This window comes from Nomascus leucogenys, chromosome 19 (assembly GCF_006542625.1).
Source record: "Nomascus leucogenys isolate Asia chromosome 19, Asia_NLE_v1, whole genome shotgun sequence".
In the NCBI taxonomy this organism is placed as follows: Eukaryota; Metazoa; Chordata; class Mammalia; order Primates; family Hylobatidae; genus Nomascus; species Nomascus leucogenys.
In genome coordinates this window covers 68118374-68138754 of record NC_044399.1, presented here as the reverse complement: position 1 = coordinate 68138754, position 20381 = coordinate 68118374, and the positions used below count along the sequence as shown (strand labels likewise).

General features: G+C 45.8%; 1 protein-coding gene across 2 annotated transcripts in view; it reads left to right on the top strand.

Annotated features, from left to right (window-relative positions):
• USP43 (ubiquitin specific peptidase 43) overlaps nt 1-19122 on the top strand; it is a 78578-nt gene extending 59456 nt beyond the window's left edge. For both annotated transcript variants that reach the window (XM_012501341.2, XM_003274671.4), the window contains exons 13-15: nt 5925-6083; nt 7914-8078; nt 17361-19122. In XM_012501341.2, coding sequence (XP_012356795.2) covers nt 5925-6083; nt 7914-8078; nt 17361-18397 — 1361 coding nt within the window. In that variant the 3' untranslated portion in view covers nt 18398-19122. The remainder of the gene's footprint in view (nt 1-5924; nt 6084-7913; nt 8079-17360) is intronic.
• Nucleotides 19123-20381: the final 1259 nt, after the last annotated feature.

Sequence of the window (20381 nt, the reverse complement as noted above, 5' to 3'; positions counted from 1 at the left end):
CAGAGCATCCTGGTTTTGTTTTGGGTCCTCACCTGGCTTGGCTTCTTGTGGTTTCTGATACACCCAGTACTGAGCCTCTGGGGCTGCAGCTGGTGAGTGGCCCTCTTCCTGCCCCCCTGCACCCCCCCAACACCTCCCCCAGGCACTCTGTGTTGAACCCCTTCCTTGCAGAGGCGAGTGTGTGACCTCCACTCCGTTTGCTTGCTGGGCCCTCAAAGCTGAGCTGTTGCTTTCTATCTCACGTCTTTTGACATATTTATTCCTTTTTAGTTATTCGCTTCTTGGAAGTATGATAATTCTACCACATTTCAGATTTTTAGAAATCTCAAATGCCTTTTGTTTCATTTTAAATGTGGTAATGTGGTAAAATTTCATTTTAAATATAGGTAATGCATGCCTATATTTCAAAATTCACACAGCCTAAAAAAGATGGACAGTGACAAGTCTTGATTCTATCTTTGTTCCTCATCTATCCCCTCCTCATTTCTAGGTAACTGTTTTTAGTAGTTTCTTGTGTACTATTCTTCCACATTTGCTTTATGTAAATACAAACAATTGTGACTATATTTTTATATATACATATATATGTGTTGATTTTATGTATTTCCTCCCCCACCCCCTAATTTAAGTAAAAGTACTATTTGCTGTGTTGCACCTGGCTTTTTTTTTTTTTTTCCCTGAAAATCTGTCTTGGAAATCTTTTCATGTCCTCATTTCTAGACAGCTTCTCCAGCTTCTTTTATAAATGTAAATGCACTAAGTAAATATAACAATTTATTACTCTGTAGATGGACATTGGACTGACTCATTCGTTTACTATTACAAATGTTGCTGTTGGCTGGGCGTGGTGGCTCACACCTGTAATCTCAGCATTTTGGGAGGCTGAGGCAGGCAGATCACTTGAGGTTAGGAGTTCAAGACCAGCCTGGCCAACATGGTGAAACCCTGTCTCTACTAAAAATACAAAAATCAGCCAGGCATGGTGGCGTGTGCCTGTAGTTCCAGCTACTCGGGGGGCTGAGGCAGGAGAATTGCTTGAACCCAGAGGCAGAGATTGCAGTGAGCTGAGATTGCACCACTGCACTCCAGCCTGGGTGGCAGAGCGAGACTCTGTCTCAATTAAAAAAGTAAAAACAAAAAACATAAATATTGCTCTCATAACCCTTTAGATATGTCATTTTCTACATATGGAAGTTTACTGGCAGGATAAATTCTCAGAATTGGAATAGTTGTATCTGCGTTGTAACAAGCACAAACAATATGTCCTGCACAAAGGGTCATAGCAGTTTGCACTTTGTTAAGAGCAAGAGAACACCTGGTTCTCTATAGCCTCTCCAGTAGAGTGTATGGTCATACTTTTGGATTTTTGCCAATCTAATAGGAGGAAAATGGTATCTCAGTGTAAGTTGAATATGTAGCTTCTTAATAGTATGAGCTTGAGCATCTTTTCGTATGTTTGAGCCATTATGGTTCCTTTCCTGTGAACTGTCTATCCATATCCTTGACTGTTTTTCAAATAAATTGTTAGTCTTTTTCCCATCAATTTCTAGATGCTCTAATTCTTTTTTTTTTTTTTTTTTTTTTTTGAGACAGAGTCTCACTCTGTCGCCCAGGCTGGAGTGCAGTGGTGCAATCTCGGCTCACTGCAAGCTCCGCCTCCTGGGTTCACGCCATTCTCCTGCCTCAGCCTCTCCGAGTAGCTGGGACTACAGGCGCCCACCACCACGCCCGGCTAATTTTTTTTTTTTGTATTTTTAGTAGAGACGGGGTTTCACTGTGGTCTCGATCTCCTGACCTCGTGATCCGCCCGCCTCGGCCTCCCAAAGTGCTGGGATTACAAGCGTGAGCCACCGCGCCCGGCCGACGCTCTAATTCTTAATGTACTATGAGATTCACCTCTTTTCTGTCATGTAAATTGCAAGTATGTGTTCCCTGTGTAACATCTGTCAGTTGGCTCTTCCTGTGGAAATTTTTTGCCACAGGAAGTTTTTATTTTTGCTTTTCTAAGTAAAATTAGCAATCATTTCTTTTAAGTCTTCTGGATTTTGAGTCGTGATTAGAAAGCATTTTTCACTCTAAGATTAAAAAGTGTTTTTCTTGAGTTTTTTACCTAGTTTTAGCTTATTACATTTAAGTCCTTGATTTGGAGTTTCTTAATGTTCTTAAGAGAAAGAGATCCAACTTTATCCCCTGGGAGTTGCCAATTTGTCCCAAGATCACTGTAATGGAAAAGCCAGTTTTATTCCTTGAGATGCCATCTGCCATATCAGATATTATTATTATTATTATTATTATTATTATTATTATTATTATTATTATTTTGAGATGGAGTCTCGCTCTGTCACCCGGGCTGGAGTGCAATGGCACGATATTGGTCCACTGCAACCTCTGCCTCCTGGGTTCTAGCGATTCTCCTGCCTCAGCCTCCTGAGTAGCTGGGACTACAGGCGGGTGCCACCACACCCAGCTAATTTTTTGTATTTTTAGTAGACACTGGTTTCACCGTGTTAGCCAGGCTGGTCTTGAGCTCCTGACCTCATGATCTGCCCGCCTCGGCCTCCCAAAGTGCTGGGATTGCAGGCGTGAGTCTCTGTGCCCAGCCTGGGATTTTTGTGACTAGAACTAACATATATAAGATGCTTCTCATATTGTAGGCCCCAATAACTGGTAACTTTCAAGCTGCCACATACCTTTTTGTTTTTTTTCTTTGAGATGGAGTCTCACTCCGTCACCCAGGCTGGAGTGCAGTGGTGTGATCTCAGCTCACTGCAAGCTCCACTTCCCAGGTTCACGCCATTCTCCTGCCTCAGCCTCCTGAGTAGCTGAGATTACAGGCGCCCGCCACTGTGCCCAGCTAATTTTTTGTATTTTCAGTAGAGACGGGGTTTCACTGTGGTCTCGATCTGCTGACCTTGTGATCCGCCTGCCTCGGCCTCCCAAAGTGCTGGGATTACAGGCGTGAGCTGCCGCACCCGGCCGAAGCTGCCATATACTTTTACATAAATGCTGTCATACCATAGATGTATTTTTTGTTTTTAGTGGATTTTTGTTTGCCATTTTACATATCAAAATAAAAGATGTTAAATGAAATAAAATATGATGATGAGGCACGTGACTAAATGGCAAAATGAAACACTTGGTTCCGTCATGACCTCCTGATGTGCACATCCATTTACGTATGTGCATATGTGTGTTTATTTGTACATACATAGATTAAGACTAAACAGAATTTCATGAGTTGATAATTACATTTACTACATGTGATATACCTTGGTCCAATTCTATTCCAGAATAACATATTACTTAATTTTAAAAATGCTTTGGCCAGGTGCAGTGGCTCACGCCTGTAATCCCAGCACTTTGGGAGGCCAAGGCGGACGGACCACGAGGTCAGGAGAGCCAGACCATCCTGGCTAACATGGTGAAACCCTGTCTCTAATAAAAATACAAAAAAATTAGCTGGGCATGGTGGTGGGCGCCTGTAGTCCTGACTACTCAGGAGGCTGAGGCAGGAGAATGGTGTGAACCCGGGAGGTGGAGCTTGCAGTGAGCTGAGATCGCGCCACTGCACTCCAGCCTGGGCGACAGACCAAGACTCTGTCTCAGAAAAAAAAAAAAAAAGCTTTAAAATATTTCATTTTTTATTTATTAAACTTTTTTTTTTAAGTGCACTGATTACCAGTGTCCTGATGGGCTGATGACTGGCAATCTGGAAGACACCGAACTATATAGAAATCCAGGATCTTTGCTCATTAATTCATTGCACAAATATATATTAAGTACCTGTTCTATGCCAGACCCTGCACTAGGTCCTGGAGCTTCAGTGACAAATATGAGGCCTGCCCTCATGGGACTTCAGTCTCACTTTGGAGACAGACAATAAAAAGATGCTTACCATTTTAGCACTTTCACTACCTGACATTTTGAAAGGGCGACTGATTGACTGTGTCTGTGATAGACATAAGGCCTCTCCAAGGATGTCACATGTAGGCTCAGAACTGAGGATGAGACAGAACTAGCTATGTGAATAATGGGAGGAATTGCATTATGAGCAGCGCTCGTAGCATGTGCAAAGGCCCTGAGGCAGAAAGCATTCAGTGTGTTTAAGACATGATGAGAGCCTGGATGAAGTGCGTGCAGCCATTTAGGGGTAAGTGACGAAGGGTGGGGCTGGAGAAGTGGGCAGGACACTCTAGGCCATGGATGGGAGTTTGCATTTTTCCCAAAGGGGTGATAAATCATTTAAAGATTCTAAGCAGAGGAGTAAAGACATAATCCAGTGTACAAATCAAACTAGTTGCTGCGCTGTATGGAGAATGTGTAGAAGGGATCTAGAGTGGAAGTTGGAATTGCAGTTAGGAGGGTGCTTCAGGGGCTGAGTGAGAGACACCACTGGCTGAGATGTTGGTGTTGACAAGCAAGATATTCAAGACATATTTTGGAAGTAGAATCAGTAGGTCTGGCTTTTGGACTAGGTGTGGGGTGGAAAGGAAAAGCAAGAGCAAAGATGAACTCCTAGGTGGCTGGCTTGGATTAGTGTGGAGGTCAGCAAACTGTGGCCCATGGGCCGGATCCAGTCTAGCGCCTGTTTTTTGTTGTTGTTGTTGTTTTTTGAGACAGAGTCTCACTCTGTGGCCCGGGCTGGAGTGCAGTGGCGTGATCCCGGCTCACTGCAACCTCTGCCTCCCGGGTTCAAGCGATTTTCCTGCCTCAGCCTCCTAAGTAGCTGGGATTACAGGCGCCCACCACTACGCCCAGCTAATTTTTGTTATTTTTAGTAGAGACGGGGTTTCACCATGTTGGCCAGGCTGGTCTCGAACTCCTGACCTTGTGATTTGCCCACCTCAGCCTTCCAAAGTGCTGGGATTACAGGCGTGAACCACCATGCCCGGCCTGTTTTTTTTTCCCCCCTTTATTAATAATCTATTGGTTAAAAATGGTTTTTACAATTTTAAAAGTGGGAGAAAGACACTCAGAATATGCGACAGAAAACATATGTGGCCATATGTGACCTTCAAAGTCTCAATATTTGTCATCTGGTCCCTTATGGGAAAAGTTTGCAAACCTCCAGATTACTGGGTTATGCTGTCATTTGCTGACACGTAGAGGGCAAGGAAAAGGATATTTTGTTGTCGTTGTTTGAGAAATGGTGAGAATATTTATGAATTTTCCTTAGATGTTTGACTTCAGTTCTTAGAAAGAGGTATGCCATAAGCCCAATTGTGATTCTCATCTTCACTTTTATTGCATGCTTAATCAGAGATATGCATTTTGAAGCTTCTCAGAAGAAATGGGGTGAACGCTGACATTATTGTTTGGCTACCTAACTTGGGAGCTCCCTTTTATTTGAGATTTTGCCTGAGGAAGGGGTAGAATATTCAACTTAAAACAACAGCACTCTTGGCCGGGCATGGTGGCTCACACCTGTAATCCCAGCACTTTAGGAAGCTGAGGTGGGTGGATCACCTTAGGTCAGGAGTTCGAGACCAGCCTGGCCAACATGGTGAAACCCTGTCTCTAATACAAATATAAATATTAGCTGGGTGTGGTGGCAGGCACCTGTAATCCCAGCTACCCAGGAGGCTGAGGCAGGAGAATCGCTGGAACCCGGGGGGGCGGAGGTTGCCGTGAGCCGAGATCATGCCACTTCACTCCAGCCTGGGCAAAAGAGTGAAACTCTGTCTCAAAAATAAATAATAAATAAAAAATAATAACAGCACTCGTTATCAGTAAGAATCTGAGGGTATAACTTACTGATCTTTTCTGATTCCAAAAAAATTCATTTCTGGCCAAAAATGGACTTTTTTTTTTTTTTTTTTCTCATTCTGGTTTAAACATATCGTTTTTTCAGCTATGCCAGTGGGAAATGTCTTCCGGCCTTTTGGGGCTCCAATAACTGAGACTTGGGGTTGGGACCTTTGCAGCCTACTGCCGGAACTCTCTGGATGGCCAGTGGTACAGTTACGATGACAGCACGGTGGAACCACTTCGAGAAGATGAGGTCAACACCAGAGGGGCTTACATCCTGTTCTATCAGAAGCGGAATAGCATCCCTCCCTGGTCAGCCAGCAGCTCCATGAGAGGTAGGTGCTGCTGCTCATGACAGGAGGGTGGTGTGAGGAAGTCACTTTAAGAACTGGGCAGAGGCTCAGTTGAACATCAAGGACCAGGAGAGGTTGACAAGGATCTGAAAGAGGAAGCCTGGGATGCTGCTGTAGAAACCTGAGCAGCATAGACTAGTTGCTCGTTTGCCAGGGTGTGGGATGGATGGATTATAATTCAGGAAAGGGGAAAAGAATAATTGTTTGTATTCAGGGCAGGCGACGCTTGGCAGTGTGGAATTCCGTATTCCTAGTCTCACTCATATCACAGCAGGTTTTATGAGGTGTGTGTAACATAAACTGATGTCAGTCCTGTTGGAAAGGCAGGGCAGTTATAAAGGATGCAGGACTTTTCTAGGAAAGGTAGCTTTTTTTTTTTTTTTTTTTTTTGAGATGGAGTCTCGCTCTGTCACCAGGCTGGAGTGCAGTGGCATGATCTTGGCTCACTGCAACCTCTGCCTCCTGGGTTCAAGCGATTCTCCTGCCTCAGCCTCCCGAGTAGCTGGGACTACAGGCACATGCCACCACCATGCCCGGCTAATTTTTGTATTCTTAGTAGAGATAAGGTTTCATCATGTTGGCCAGGATGGTCTCGATCTCTTGACCTCTTGATCCGCCTGTCCCAGCCTCTCGAAGGTAGCTGTTTAAACACTACTGCACTCCAGCAATTCATTTATTAGACAGCCTCAAACTTACTTGGAAGTCTAGAGAAAGAAAGTGCCAAAACTGACCCTTTCGTGTGATTTGTTTCACGCTGCAAGCCAACTGTCCTTATCTGTGGGACAAGAGAGCATTAAAAAAACAATTAAGCAGATTTTCTCCTAACAGTTATCAGAAAATGGCCAAATAAATCCAAGAGTCCTCAGCTGGTCTAAATCAATCCTAACGCAAGTCTAGCTTCCATTTATAGAAGGAGATGTTGACAAAAGAATTAAAAACCTGCCCTATTCGAGAAAAGAAGGTTTTCTTACTGTCCAGTATAATAAAGATAATGTATCCCTACGGCGCAAAGGGTAGGCATCCTTAATGCCCACTGCTTTCCCTAAACTTGGGATACACTTCCTGTAACATGGCTTATCACCTGTTGAACTGTGCGTACTGGGGCCCTGGTACTGCTAATAAAACACTGTTACTCTGCCTCTGGCTGCAGCTCCGAGTAATACAGTCCTTTGGCTCTGGAAAAAGAAACAAACAACATATTTAGAATGCCAAAGCTGGTGACAAGTAATTTCATGGAAAGCATTTCAAAGCTTGTCAACATACTTTCCTTTGTTGTTGTTTGTTTTTTTATTTTTTGAGATGGAGTTTCGCTCTTGTTGCCCAGGCTGGAGTACAGTAGCGCGGTCGTGGCTCGCTGCAACCTCCGCCTCCCAGGTTCATGCAATTCTCCTGCCTCAGCCTCCTAACTGGGATTACAGGCGCCCGCCACCATGCCTGGTTAATTTTTTGTATTTTTAGTAGAGACGGGATTTCACCATGTTGGTCAGGCTGGTCTTGAACTCCTGACTTCAGGTGATCCGCTCGCCTCGGCCTCCATAAGTGCTGGGATTACAGGCGTGAGCCACCGCGCCCGGCCCATACTTTCCTTTTTGTGCTCAAATGCCTCTCCCTAAACTTTTAAGCTTAGTCACATGGGTGCCCGATCATAGGTTTCCCCTCTCGTCATTGACTGGTTTCTGCAGTTCTGTTCTGGTTCTGTAGTTCCAGGGCTGAAGGATGGGGCCGGAATGGGGATCTGGCTGTGAGATGCTCCCCTAGGACTCTGAAGGGCTGGGGTTGGGCTCAGCCTCCCTCTCTGTGTTTCCTCCACAGGCTCTACCAGCTCCTCCCTGTCCGATCACTGGCTCCTACGACTCGGGAGCCACGCTGGCAGCACAAGGGGAAGCCTGCTGTCCTGGAGCTCTGCCCCCTGCCCCTCCCTGCCCCAGGTTCCCGACTCTCCCGTCTTCACCAACAGCCTCTGTAATCAGGAAAAGGGTATGTTGGTTAAATGTGCTTAGTTGATTTTCATTTTCTGTAACGTCTGTTGTTATTGCTCAGTATGAAAGCGCCGTCACTTCATAGCCTTGAATGGAAAGGGTCCATGATTACAAGAGGTTTGTTCATCTCTTAAATGGGGTCTTCTATGACCTGCCCTTCCTTGCCCGCTTCTCCCCATCATCTACCCTCCAGCCACAGGTACCTTTTCTCTGCCCCCATGTAGATTACTGTCATAAACAAGTAAACCTGGGAACATGGTACTTAAAGAAGGGAGAATGGCAAAGAGAATCAGGGAAGAGGGTATCCAGGCCCGGGGTGGAGGAGAGAGGGTGCACAGGGCCCGGGAGATAGGGCAAGCGGGGAACATCTTTCTAGAGAGTGACACTGAACACAGCCCTGAGTGAGAGAGAGTGACTTGTGTAGAAGCCTAGGGGTGTGTTCCAGGAGAGGAGCCCTCCAGGGTGAAGGCTGGGAGTGAGCATTGGATGTGTGAGGCACGGAAGAAACCAGAGCTGTGGCCGGAGCAGAGACACCCAGGAGTAGAGACAGCAGGAGTGGACAGGGGCCATGGCAGAACCCACCTTTCTGAGCTAGAGGTATAAAGTTTGGACTCTATTCTAAGTGTAGTGGATAGCGAGTGGAGAGGTGTTTTTTTAAATGCTTCTGCTTTAATCATTGTTTTTAAAAAATTGACACATAATAATTGTACATATATTTGGGGTACATGTGATATTTTGATACATGCGTACAATGTGTTCATTACATACAAACTAGGGTATTTAGAATATCCATCACCTCAAACTTATCATTTCTTTGTGACGGGAACATTTCAAATCTCTTCTAGCTGTTTTGAAATATACAGTATATTGTCGGTAACTGTAGTCACCTTCCTGTGCTATTAAACATGAGAGCTTATTTTATCTAACTGTGTATTTGTACTTTTTTTTGAGACAGAGTCTCACTCTGTCACGCAGGCTGGAGTCCAGTGGTGTGATCTCGGCTCACTGCAACCTCTGCCTCCTAGGTTCGAGCGATTCTCCTCCCTCAGCCTCCAGAGCAGCTGGGATTACAGGCACCTGCCACTATGCCCAGCTGATTTTTGTACTTTTCATAGAGACGGGGTTTCATCATGTTGGTCAGGCTGACCTCAAACTCCTGACCTCACGTGATCTGCCCGCCTTGGCCTCCCAAAGTGCTCGGATTACAGGCATGTACTACAGGGGAAATAGTACAGATGAGAAAGAATGAAGGCTGGGCACAGTGGCTCACGCTTGTAATCCCAGCACTTTGGGAGGCCGAGGTGGGCAGATCATGGGGTCAGGAGTTCGAGACCAACCTGACCAACATGGTGAAACCCTGTCTCTACTAAAAATACAAAAAAATTAGCTGGGCATGGTGGCACATGCCTGTAATCCCAGCTACTCAGGAGGCTGAGGCAGGGGAATCGTTTGAACCTGGGAGGTGGAGGTTGCAGTGAGCTTAGATTGTGCCACTGCACTCCAGCCTGGGCAACAGTGCAAGACTCCATCTCAAAAAAAAAAAAAAAAAAAAAATGAAGACCCAAGACCAAACTTGGGGGCTCTCCAACATCTAAGGGTTGAGCAAAGGTGGAGAGGCCAGGAAAAGAACTGAGAAGGAGCAGCCAGTGAGGGGAAGAAAACCAGGTGAGTGTGTTTGACAGATGCAAAAAAGAGAATCTTAAGGAAGTAGCCAACTGTACTGGATGCTGCTGAGAGGCTGAGTAAGGTGAGGATGGGGAGATTCCATCAGGCTGGAAGGCCACCAGTGACTTGCCAGGAGCATCTGCCATGGCTGGAGAGAAGGGAGGCCTGCCTGCAGCAGGTGGACCAGAGGCTGGGGTGGAGGAAGTGGCAGTGCTTACACACTCCACCAGGCAAGGTGACTGAAGGAAGGCGGGCCGACAGCTAAGTAGGAGATAGTAGAGATGCATTCAGTTGATCAGGTCCACAGGGAGATGTTGATGACAGTGCTGGGAACAAGGGGGTAACCACAGAAGCAAAGTCCTTAAGGCTGAGCATTGTCAGATCACACCTGGAATCCCAGCATTTTGGGAGGCCAATGTAGGAGGATCGCTTGAGTCCAAGAGTTCAAGACTAGCCCGGGCAACATAGTGAGACCCCACCCCATCTCTATAAAAAGTTAGCCAGGCATGGTGGTATGTGCCTGTTACCCCAGCTACTCGAGAAGCTAAGGTGGAGGCTCTCTCGAGCTTGGGGAGTTAGGGCTGCAGTGAGCTGTGAGCACACCACTGCACTACGGCCTGGGTGACAGAGCGAGACCTTGTCTCAAAAAAACAAACAAAAAAACCAGCATTACTATGTAAGAACCGTATGTCTGTGTGTGTGTTTGTGCCTGTGTGTATGTCTGTGTGTGTCTGTGTCTTTGTGCGTGTGTGTCTCTATGTGTCTGTGTGTTTGTGTCTTTGTGTGTGTGTGTGTGTCTCTGTGTCTCTGTGTATGTGTCTATGTGTGTCTTATGTGTGTCTCTATGTGTATGTGTCTGTGTGTGTGTCTGTGTGTATATGTGTGTGTGTCTCTGTGTGTATGTGTGTGTGTCTGTGTGTCTCTGTGTAGGTATGTGTGTGAGTCTGTGTGTATGTGTCTGTGTTTGTGTCTGTGTGTCTCTGTGTGTGTGTGTCTGTGTATCTGTGTGTGTCTCTGTGTGTCTATGTGTATGTATCTGTGTATATGTGTGTGTGTGTGTCTGTGTATCTGTGTCTGTGTGTCTATGTGTATGTATCTGTGTGTGTCTGTGTGTGTGTCTGTATATCTGTGTGTGTGACTCTGTGTGTCTGTGTATGTATCTGTGTATATGTGTCTGTGTGTCTCTGTGTGTCTATGTGTATGTATATGTGTATATGTGTCTGTGTATGTGTGTCTGTGTTTGTGTCTGTGTGTGTGTGTGTGGGAGTGTGTATGTGTATATGAGTGTGTTTGTGTGTGTATTGTTTGTGCCTGTGTGTATGTCTTTGTGTGTCTGTGTGCCTTTGTGTGTGTCTTTGTGTGTCTGTGTGCCTTTGTGTGTGTGTCTGTGTGCCTTTGTGTGTGTGTGATCTTTAGCCTTTTTGTTCCTTCAGCCAGAAAGTGGTAACGTGTTCAAATTATTTTTTTAGTTCCTTATTTCTTGTTAGGTCCTAACTTAGTTTTTTAAATACAATTTTAATAGAAATATTATATATACCTGTGATTAGTATATTTTACATATTGCCTACAATTATATGTAATATATATATAAGCATATGTAAGTAAAGTATATTAATCCTTCAATTCTTAAAGTATATTAAGTATACACCTGATAAATTTTCATAAAACGAACATCCTCATGTACCAGATTAAAAAGTAGAATGTTCTAGCACCTTGCTCCCTTCTATCTCTCTCGATCATACTGTTTTAAATAAAAAACAGCTTGGAGATACATAGTTCTCTGCATAGAAATTTACTTATGAGAGAGAGAGCGAACTGTTGTCTGTTGACGATTGTCAATAAAAAAGGAAACACAGGGGTTTGGAGAAGAGGGGGTGTAGGGTGAGGTTGGGGAACCACCACCTCCTTTCTGCAGGTTCATCCATGGGCTGGAATCTGTTGTGGAGGCTAGCCTTGCGGTCTGACCTGGAGAAATCTGGCCTGGTCGTCAAGAGGAACACCCTGAGTTGTTACAGATTTATGGTTTCTTGAGTTATTTATGGATTCTCCAAAAATCCAATGCAAGTTTTGTCGTGAAGCTATCTGCGATGTCTGCTACTTGATGAATCTCACTGTTTCCCTTATTAAAATTTCTTACATTGAACCGGGTGTGGTGGCTCATGCCTGTAATCCCAGCACTTTGGGAGGCCGAGGCTGGTGGATCAGCTGAGGTCAGGAGTTTGAGACCAGCCTGACCAATATGGTGAAACCCCGTCTCTACTAAAAATACAAAAATTAGCTGGACATGGTGGCACGTGGCTGTAATCTGAGCTACTCTGGAGGCTGAGGCAGGAGAATCACTTGAACCCAGGAGGCGGAGGTTGCAATGAGCTAAGATTGCGCCACTGCATTCCAGCCTGAGCGACAGAGCAAGACTCCCTCTCAAAAAAAAAGTCCTTACATTGGAAGAATAGTTTGCATGTTTACATTTTGTATTGTGGTTTGGTTTCAGAGTTGTTTCTGGTTTGCAGCCATTACCAGCAGTCCTGTTATGAACATTTTTGATCCTGTCCTTGGTGTCCACACATCTGCATTTCTGTTGGGTGTATGCCTAGGAGTGGAATCGCTGGGGCACAGTGTGTGTGTGTGTGTGTGTGTGTGTGTGTGTGTGTGTGTGTGTGTATTCATCAGCTGCTTATTTCTTTATACTTTATGTCATCGTTTGTATCCAAGTACCCAATGCAATACAGCAGGCCCTTAAATAATGTCATTTCGTTCAGCGGTCATTTTGCTATAATGTTGATGAGAAAAAATAGTTGATTTCTGGCCGGGACTACTGGAGAATGCAGTTTGCTCATTCTCCCCATGTCTGCATGGGTCTTCTCAGGGTGCTCCAGTTTCCTCCCACATCCTAAAGATGGACTGTTAGGTGATCTGATTTTCTGCACGGTCTCAGTGTGAGTGCCAGTCTCCCTGAGATGGGAGGGAGCCTATCCAGGGCTGGTTCCTGCTGTTCATGATCCTGAGCTGGAATAAGTGGGCAAATAATTATCTTACTTGTTACTTTTCTTAAATGTATGTATAGCTCATATATATATATATATATATTTTTTTTTTTTTTTTTTTTTTGAGATGGAGTCTTGTTCTGTCGCCAGGCTGAAGTGCAATGCCGCGATCTCGGCTCACTGCAACCTCCGCCTCCCGGGTTCAAGCGATTCTCCTGCCTCAGACTCCCGAGTAGCTGGGACTACAGGCACGCAGCACCACACCCAGCTAATTTTTATATTTTTAATACAGACGGGGTTTCACCATGTTGGCCAGGATGGTCTCGATCTCTTCATTTCGTGATCTGCCCACCTCGGCCTCCCAAAGTGCTGGGATTACAGGTGTGAGCCACTGCGCCCAGCCATGGCTCACATTTATTTCAATGTTTAATAGTAGAAGTGTTTGGGTCTTTATTTAGAAGTTTGGCGATGCTTTTGGGATGAGAAATATGCTGTAGGAGCTTAACTATTATTTATATCAATTAGTCTATGGGAAAATTGGTTTCATTATATGTTGTTTTGCTTCAAGTTCAAGTTCAGGTTATCAAGAGCCTATCAATGATGCCGCAAAGACTTACTGTACCAGGCATGTACCAGACTCTGGTTACATAGTCTGGTACATGAGTTAATAGAGACGATGATAGGATCTTTGTGAGTTAATAGAGATGATGATAGGATCTTAAAGCTACAAGTGGTTTTAGATTCTCACTGAGTCCACCCCTCTGGTTTACAGTGATTTATGTGTCAGGGTTCAGTTAATTCCTTCCCCAGCGTGTGGCATTTGGGCTGCCAGAATTTCACGAGTAGACATGACACTCATAGTGTGTCTGTGAATCTTGGAGTTGTCTGATTTCCTTAGAATACGTTTCTGGGCTGGGAGCAGTGGCTCACACCTGTAATCCCAGCACTTTGGGAGGTCGAGGCGGGTGGATCACCTGAGGTCAGGAGTTCAAGACCAGCCTGGTCAACATGGTGAAACCCCGTCTCTGCTAAAAATACAAAAATTAGCCAGGCGTGGTGGTGGGCACCTGTAATCTCAGCTAATGGGGAGGCTGAGGCAGGAGAATCACTTGAACCTGGGAGGTGGAGGTTGCAGTGAGCCAAGATCACACCACTGGACTGCAGCCTGGGGGACAAGAGCGAGACTCTGTCTCAAAAAAAAAAAAAAAAAAAAAAAAAACTAAAGAAAGAAAAGAAAAGAAGCATTGTATGGTATCATGTATTCTTGCTTTTGCCAAACCTCATAAAGACAGGTGCACCATATTCTTTTTCCCTCAACTGTATCCCAAGTGTTGAAGACAGTCCTTGGCACATGGTATGTGCTTATTAAATATTTTTTGAAGGAGTAAGCGGGTAGATGTATGAAGCATGATGGAAGCCCTTGAAGAGACAGAAGGTGCTTAACTAGGAAAAGTCTTGTTCTGTGGCGGGGGGCAGGTGGGCATTAAGCATGGCACCAAGAGGTCCCCAGCCCTGTTCACAAAACATATGAGTATGGATTGATGCATATTTGATTAGCCAAAAATAAAAAAGTCATGTAGAAATCAAGGTGGCCACACAGGGACAGGAACAGATGTGACCATTCTCAAAGCAGCGTCTGCTGGCTCCAGAGCTGCAGTGTGGAGGGGGTGTCAGGGGACTGAGCCTGTCAGCTGCACTGGCGCCATCTGCATGGAGGGGGCTCTTGTGGGGTCCAAGAAGCACATTATGAATGCTGTGGGGCTTATATAACCTTCAGGAAGAAGCAAACGGCCTGTGTCTTTAATGCAGTGTAAGGCTCTAGGCTCTTCTTCATTCTCATTCAAGCCAGACTGGCTGGAAACAGAATCTTCTTGGGGTGGGGTGGGGCAGGGGTTGAACCAGAGTTAGTGCCCAGGGGTCTCTGAACACCACTGTGTTCAGCATCTGTCTCCCAGCATCCCAGAAGGTTCGTCCATCTCCCCGGGGGAGGGGTACCAGGACTTGCACCCACCCTGGACGGGAAGTGACTTAGTAGAGAGGAAGTGTGATGTGAGCGTGGGGCCTCTTATTCCCTTCTGTTCTTAGGCTGCTTATTTCTCAATTTTATTAAAGCCATCACTGTCTCAGATCCTGTTATCCTAGCCCAATAAGTGGAAGGAGAATAAAGATAGCAGGGGTGCTTTTTCACTGCCGTCTTGAGAAAGAGGAGACACGAGTTCCGTGGGCATCTGTGCTTCCCATGAAATGTGGCTCAGGCGTTGATGTCAGCCCCTGGCCTGAGAGCCTTTCCTACCAGGAAGAAAGGAAGAACTGCTATTTCGGGCAGCTGCCAACTCCTCTCGCCACCTGCCGGGGCTCCAGGCAACGTGCTCTCATTTTGAAAGGCTAAAAGTCACAGCTTTGTCCTACTAATACAAAGCGTCCCTTTCTGCCCTTCCCAGGGCTGTGGAAGAGAAAAAAAGAAGGAAACTTCACACACATCTCAGACCCCAGAACATTCCCCCCCCTCCCCGAGGGCTGGGGATTTAATAAGGTCAATCCAAACCAAAATTACAGAGTATTTTGGGTAAAATTGTGTCTATGACTGGCTAATCTAAAGAAATGCTTTGAGGAAAGAAAAAATCAAACATTCTTTATGAAAAACCTGGAAGGTCACATCCTTGAGATGCTTTCTAACTCCTTTTGGAGGTCATGGGCTTTCTGCTTCTTCCTGCTCCAGCCATTTCTCTAGGGGTGCTTGCTTGGTCCATGCACACCTTGCCTCCCCCGCGTTCTTGCAGCCTTCGCTCCCCTGCACCTCGTTCCTTTGCCCTTCCTGAGCTCTCACTCGTGCACCTGACCACCTCTGGCCCCTCTCTGTGTCACACATCGTGTTGGCTGTGCTGCTGACAGGGGGCTTTTTACGGCAGCAGTTCTGCTCCCTTTTGGAGCTTCTCTGTTTCATAGTTCGTTCAGGCTGTTAGAACAGAATACCATGCCTGGGCAGCTTATCCACAACAGACATTTCTTCCCCACAGTCCTGCAGGCTGGAAGTCTGAGATCAGGGTGCCAGCATGATGGGGCTCTGGAGAGGTTCTTCCAGGCTGCAGACAGCTTCATGTGTCCTCGCATGGCAGAAAGAGAGCTGGCTAGCTCTTCAACCTCTTTTTAGAAGGGTGCTAATCCCATTCGCGAGGGCTCCACCCTCACGACCTGATTACTACCCAGTGGCGTCACCCCTTTATACCATCATGTTGGGGATTAGAGCTTCAGTGTATGAATCTCAGGGGACACAAACCTTCAGTCCATAGCACCCTCAAACACTTTGTCCTACTAATACAAAGCGTCCCTTTCTGCCCTTCCCAGCGCTGTGGAAGAGAAAAAAAGAAATAAACTTCACACACATCTCAGACCCCAGAACAGTCCCCCGCCCCCCCACAAGGGCTGGGGATTTAATAAGGTCAATCCAAACCAAGTGAAGTGGCACAGTGAGAGTGGCCACCCATGGGGCAGACTTTAGAGGTTGCCCTGCAACCTTTCTCCAGATGTGTGTGACTGTCCTTGCGCCAGGTGGATTGTGTGTTTCAGCTGAAGAATTCTTTCTCAGTGATTGCAGACATCATGCAAAACAAGGCATTTTAATGGTACAGTGACTGATGACTGAGAATTTCTTTTTTTTTTTTTTTTTTGGAGATGGAGTCTTGCCCTGTCACCCAGGCTGGAGTGCAGTGGCGTGATCTCAGCTCACTGCAACCTCCACCTCCCGGGTTCAAGCGATTCTCCTGCCTCAGCCTCCTGAGTAGCTGGGATTACAGGCATGTGCCACCATGCCCGGCTAATTTTTGTATTTTAGTAGAGATGGGGTTTCATCATGTTGGTCAGGCTGGTCTCTAACTCCTGACCTCGTGACCCGCCCACATCAGCCTCCCAAGACTGAGCATTTCTTAAGCAAAAATACACAACCTTGGTTGTACATATGTTCCTTTTAGAAATGTTGAGATATAGGAAAGAATTAAGAAAAAAATCCATCACAAACAGCACTGCCAGGGCCCTATCCACACCTTGTTTTTGGCATCTATTTCTCTATTCTTATTTGTATGTTTTCACATGCATGCATAATACACACACGTGTATATATTTTTACAAGTTGTATAGGTTGGTGCAAAAGTAATTGTGGTTTTCGCCATATTTTTTTAATACCATTTTTTTTTCTTTTTTAGCCCAGGGTTAGGATATCTGAGATTCTTGCATTTGAAAGGTACAAGGACCTAATATGACCTAGAAAAGTAGGAACTTTCGCTGGGCATTCCGTTTCATGGGAATATTTAAAGATGGATGAAACTGATGTTCATTCTTAGGGCTAGATGCCCGTGAGACTGAGCTTTGCCAGGTGTCTGTGCTGCCCAGCATGTAGATACCTTCTTTGGCACTGGCTTACCCTGTGGCTTCAAACGTGTAAGTGGATATTGAGGAAGAGTGGGTGAAACCATTGCTGTTCCCCAAAGGCAGGAACCCTATGTGGCTTCTTCACTGCTGTGTCTCCAGTGCCCAGCACAGTGCCTGCCACATCAGAGGTGCTCAGTGAATGTTAGATGACTGGCATTTCAGCTGCAGGGTGGCTTGTACAATGACAGTCTCTCTATCTCTTTCAGGAGGGTTGGAGCCCAGGCGTTTGGTACGGGGCGTGAAAGGCAGAAGCATTAGCATGAAGGCACCCACCACTTCCCGAGCCAAGCAGGGACCGTTTAAGACCATGCCTCTGCGGTGGTCCTTTGGATCCAAGGAGAAACCACCAGGTGCCTCCGTCGAGTTGGTGGAGTACTTGGAATCCAGACGAAGACCTCGGTCCACGAGCCAGTCCATTGTGTCGCTGTTGACGGGCACTGCGGGTGAGGATGAGAAGTCAGCATCGCCGAGGTCCAACGTCGCCCTTCCTGCTAACAGCGAAGATAGTGGGCGGGCCATTGAAAGAGGTCCAGCCGGGGTGCCCTGTCCCTTGGCTCAATCCAACCACTGTCTGGCCCCTGGAAACTCAGATGGTCCAAACACAGCAAGGAACCTCAAGGAAAATGCAGGACAGGACATCAAGCTTCCCAGAAAGTTTGACCTGCCTCTCACTGTGATGCCTTCAGTGGAGCATGAGAAACCAGCTCGACCGGAGGGCCAGAAGGCCATGAACTGGAAGGAGAGCTTCCAGATGGGAAGCCAAAGCAGCCCACCCTCCCCCTATATGGGATTCTCTGGAAACAGCAAAGACAGTCGCCGAGGCACCTCTGAGCTAGACAGACCCCTGCAGGGGACACTCACCCTTCTGAGGTCCGTGTTTCGGAAGAAGGAGAACAGGAGGAATGAGAGGGCAGAAGTCTCTCCACAGGTGCCCCCCGTCTCCCTGGTGAGTGGCAGGCTGAGTCCTGCCATGGACGGGCAGCCTCCAGGCTCACCTCCTGCCCTCAGGATCCCAGAGGGCCTGGCCAGGGGCCTGGGCAGCCGGCTTGAGAGGGATGTCTGGTCAGCCCCCAGCTCTCTCCGCCTCCCTCGTAAAGCCAGCAGGGCCCCGAGAGGCAGTGCACTGGGCATGTCACAGAGGACTGTTCCAGGGGATCAGGCTTCTTATGGCACCTTTCAGAGGGTCAAATACCACACTCTTTCTTTAGGTCGAAAGAAAACCTTACCAGAGTCCAGCTTTTGATGGAGCGTGTCAGTATTGTGTGACGCTGGCATTCTTGGGACTTTGCCAAGCAACTGTAGGCAGCTTATGTTGAGAGTGGGTTTCCAGGAAGCCAGTTGTCTTGTAATCCCTAAAAAAAAAAAAAGTTTTTTTTTTTTTGTTTCGTTTTGTTTTTTGCCGGGGGGGTGGAGGGTTCTCCATATCTAGACTTCCAACACCCAAGGTCCATATAACCCAAGGTCCAAAACCTTCCTGTATCATTGGGTGCTTTGCTACAGTCTGGCCACTAGAGGATGCTATTGGGTCAGTATTACCAGTTTCAGGGCAAGAACTGGTATTTACTAAAAAGTTTTGGATGTGGGCAAACAAGGTGAACCTGGTTAATAAGAATCTTCAATGTCATGTCAAATACTGTCACTGCCTTTTCCTTTTTCTTTCTTTTTTTTTTGAAAAACTGTGGACTTAAAAATCTTTTATTTTTAATGCTTCTCTGGGATAAGCATTAAAGATGCCAAAAAAAGAGAAAAAACAAAAACGAATGATAGTGATGGTAAGGCAAGATTCTAGCAAAGAGAAATGGGAGATAAATGGCTGAGAGTTCAGGTGAATATTTAATATATTAAAAATTGTATTAAAGTTTTTCAGGGTATTTTAAAAATAACTATTTTGATACTAGAAAAAAATGTTCATTTTTTAATTTAAATATGAGATCTATGTACAATTTTAATAAAATCCTGTCCATGAAACACGCATGGCTGTCTGAATTATTCAAGTCTGATAAATGACCTTGTTTCATTCCTGCTGGGTAAACTTGGTTCATTGCTACTGCTATCAGAAAGTAGTTACTTGAGTTCTTTCTAAAATCTAAAAGTGCTTTTCGTTCCAACGACTTGCTGTTTTCTAAAGAAGTGGAAGCCTCCTCAGGCCTCTCTCTGGAGGGCTTGTACTTGAAAAGACGTGAGTTCCACATCTGCCTGACAGACTCTTAGTTGACTGTCCCATTTCCTAAAGCTCTGCACACTCTTCAGTAGCGACTCTTACAAATATCCTGTCATTTCTTACTTAGAAGCTGCTAAGCCTGACCCCAGGCCTGGGGCTCAACAGTTGAGGTCACCTGTGCTTAAACAGTCCTTCTTCTGCAAATACTTCCTTTTTTGACGGGAAACATTTGTTCAAGACACCTGATCCCAAGAATTAAGTCTTCCTTCATACATATAGCATGACTCATTGATATGTCTCTGCTACATTTTTTTTTTCTCTTAAGAAGGAGAATGGGCTGGGCATGGTGGCTCACACCTGTAATCCCAGCACTTTGGGAGGCCGAGGAGGGCAGATCACCTGAGGTCGGGAGTTCGAGACTAGCCTGGCCAACATGGTGAAACCCTGTCTCTACTAAAAATAACAAAAATTAGCTGGGCGTGGTGGCGTGCACCTATAATCTCAGCTACTCGGGAGGCTAAGGCAGCAGAATTGCTTGAACCCAGGAGGTGGAGGGTGTAGCAAGCCAAGATTGTGCCATTGCATTCCAGCCTGGGTGACAGACCGAGACTCCATCTCAAAAAAAAAAAAAAAAAAAACCACAAAAAAACAGAAAAACAAAAAAGGAAGGATGGAGTCCATTTTTTACCCCAGTGAAAAAGACAACTTACCTTTGATCACAGCAACAGTTAGCAGGTAGAACTGAGATAATAGAGAAAGCAAGAGGACCCAGCCACCTGACCCCAGAAGACAATGTGTATACCAGTAAACCTGTGTGTTTGCATTGCAGAAGAGGTCCATGCTCTCTTCAAGTCTTACACTGATGTACGCTTAGGTACTGTGGAAGATATGGCTGTCCAAGTGCTCTTGGGTAAATAGGAGTCTAGGAGTCTTCCTGTTTTCTCTGGTTCTTCCTCCTCTGTTGACTCTCAGAGCAATTTGTCACATTTAGTTCCCATGCTCTTCCTAAGCTCAGTCTCCCTTTCTTCCTCCTCCAAGAGATTGGCTTGGAACTCAGACGTGCACC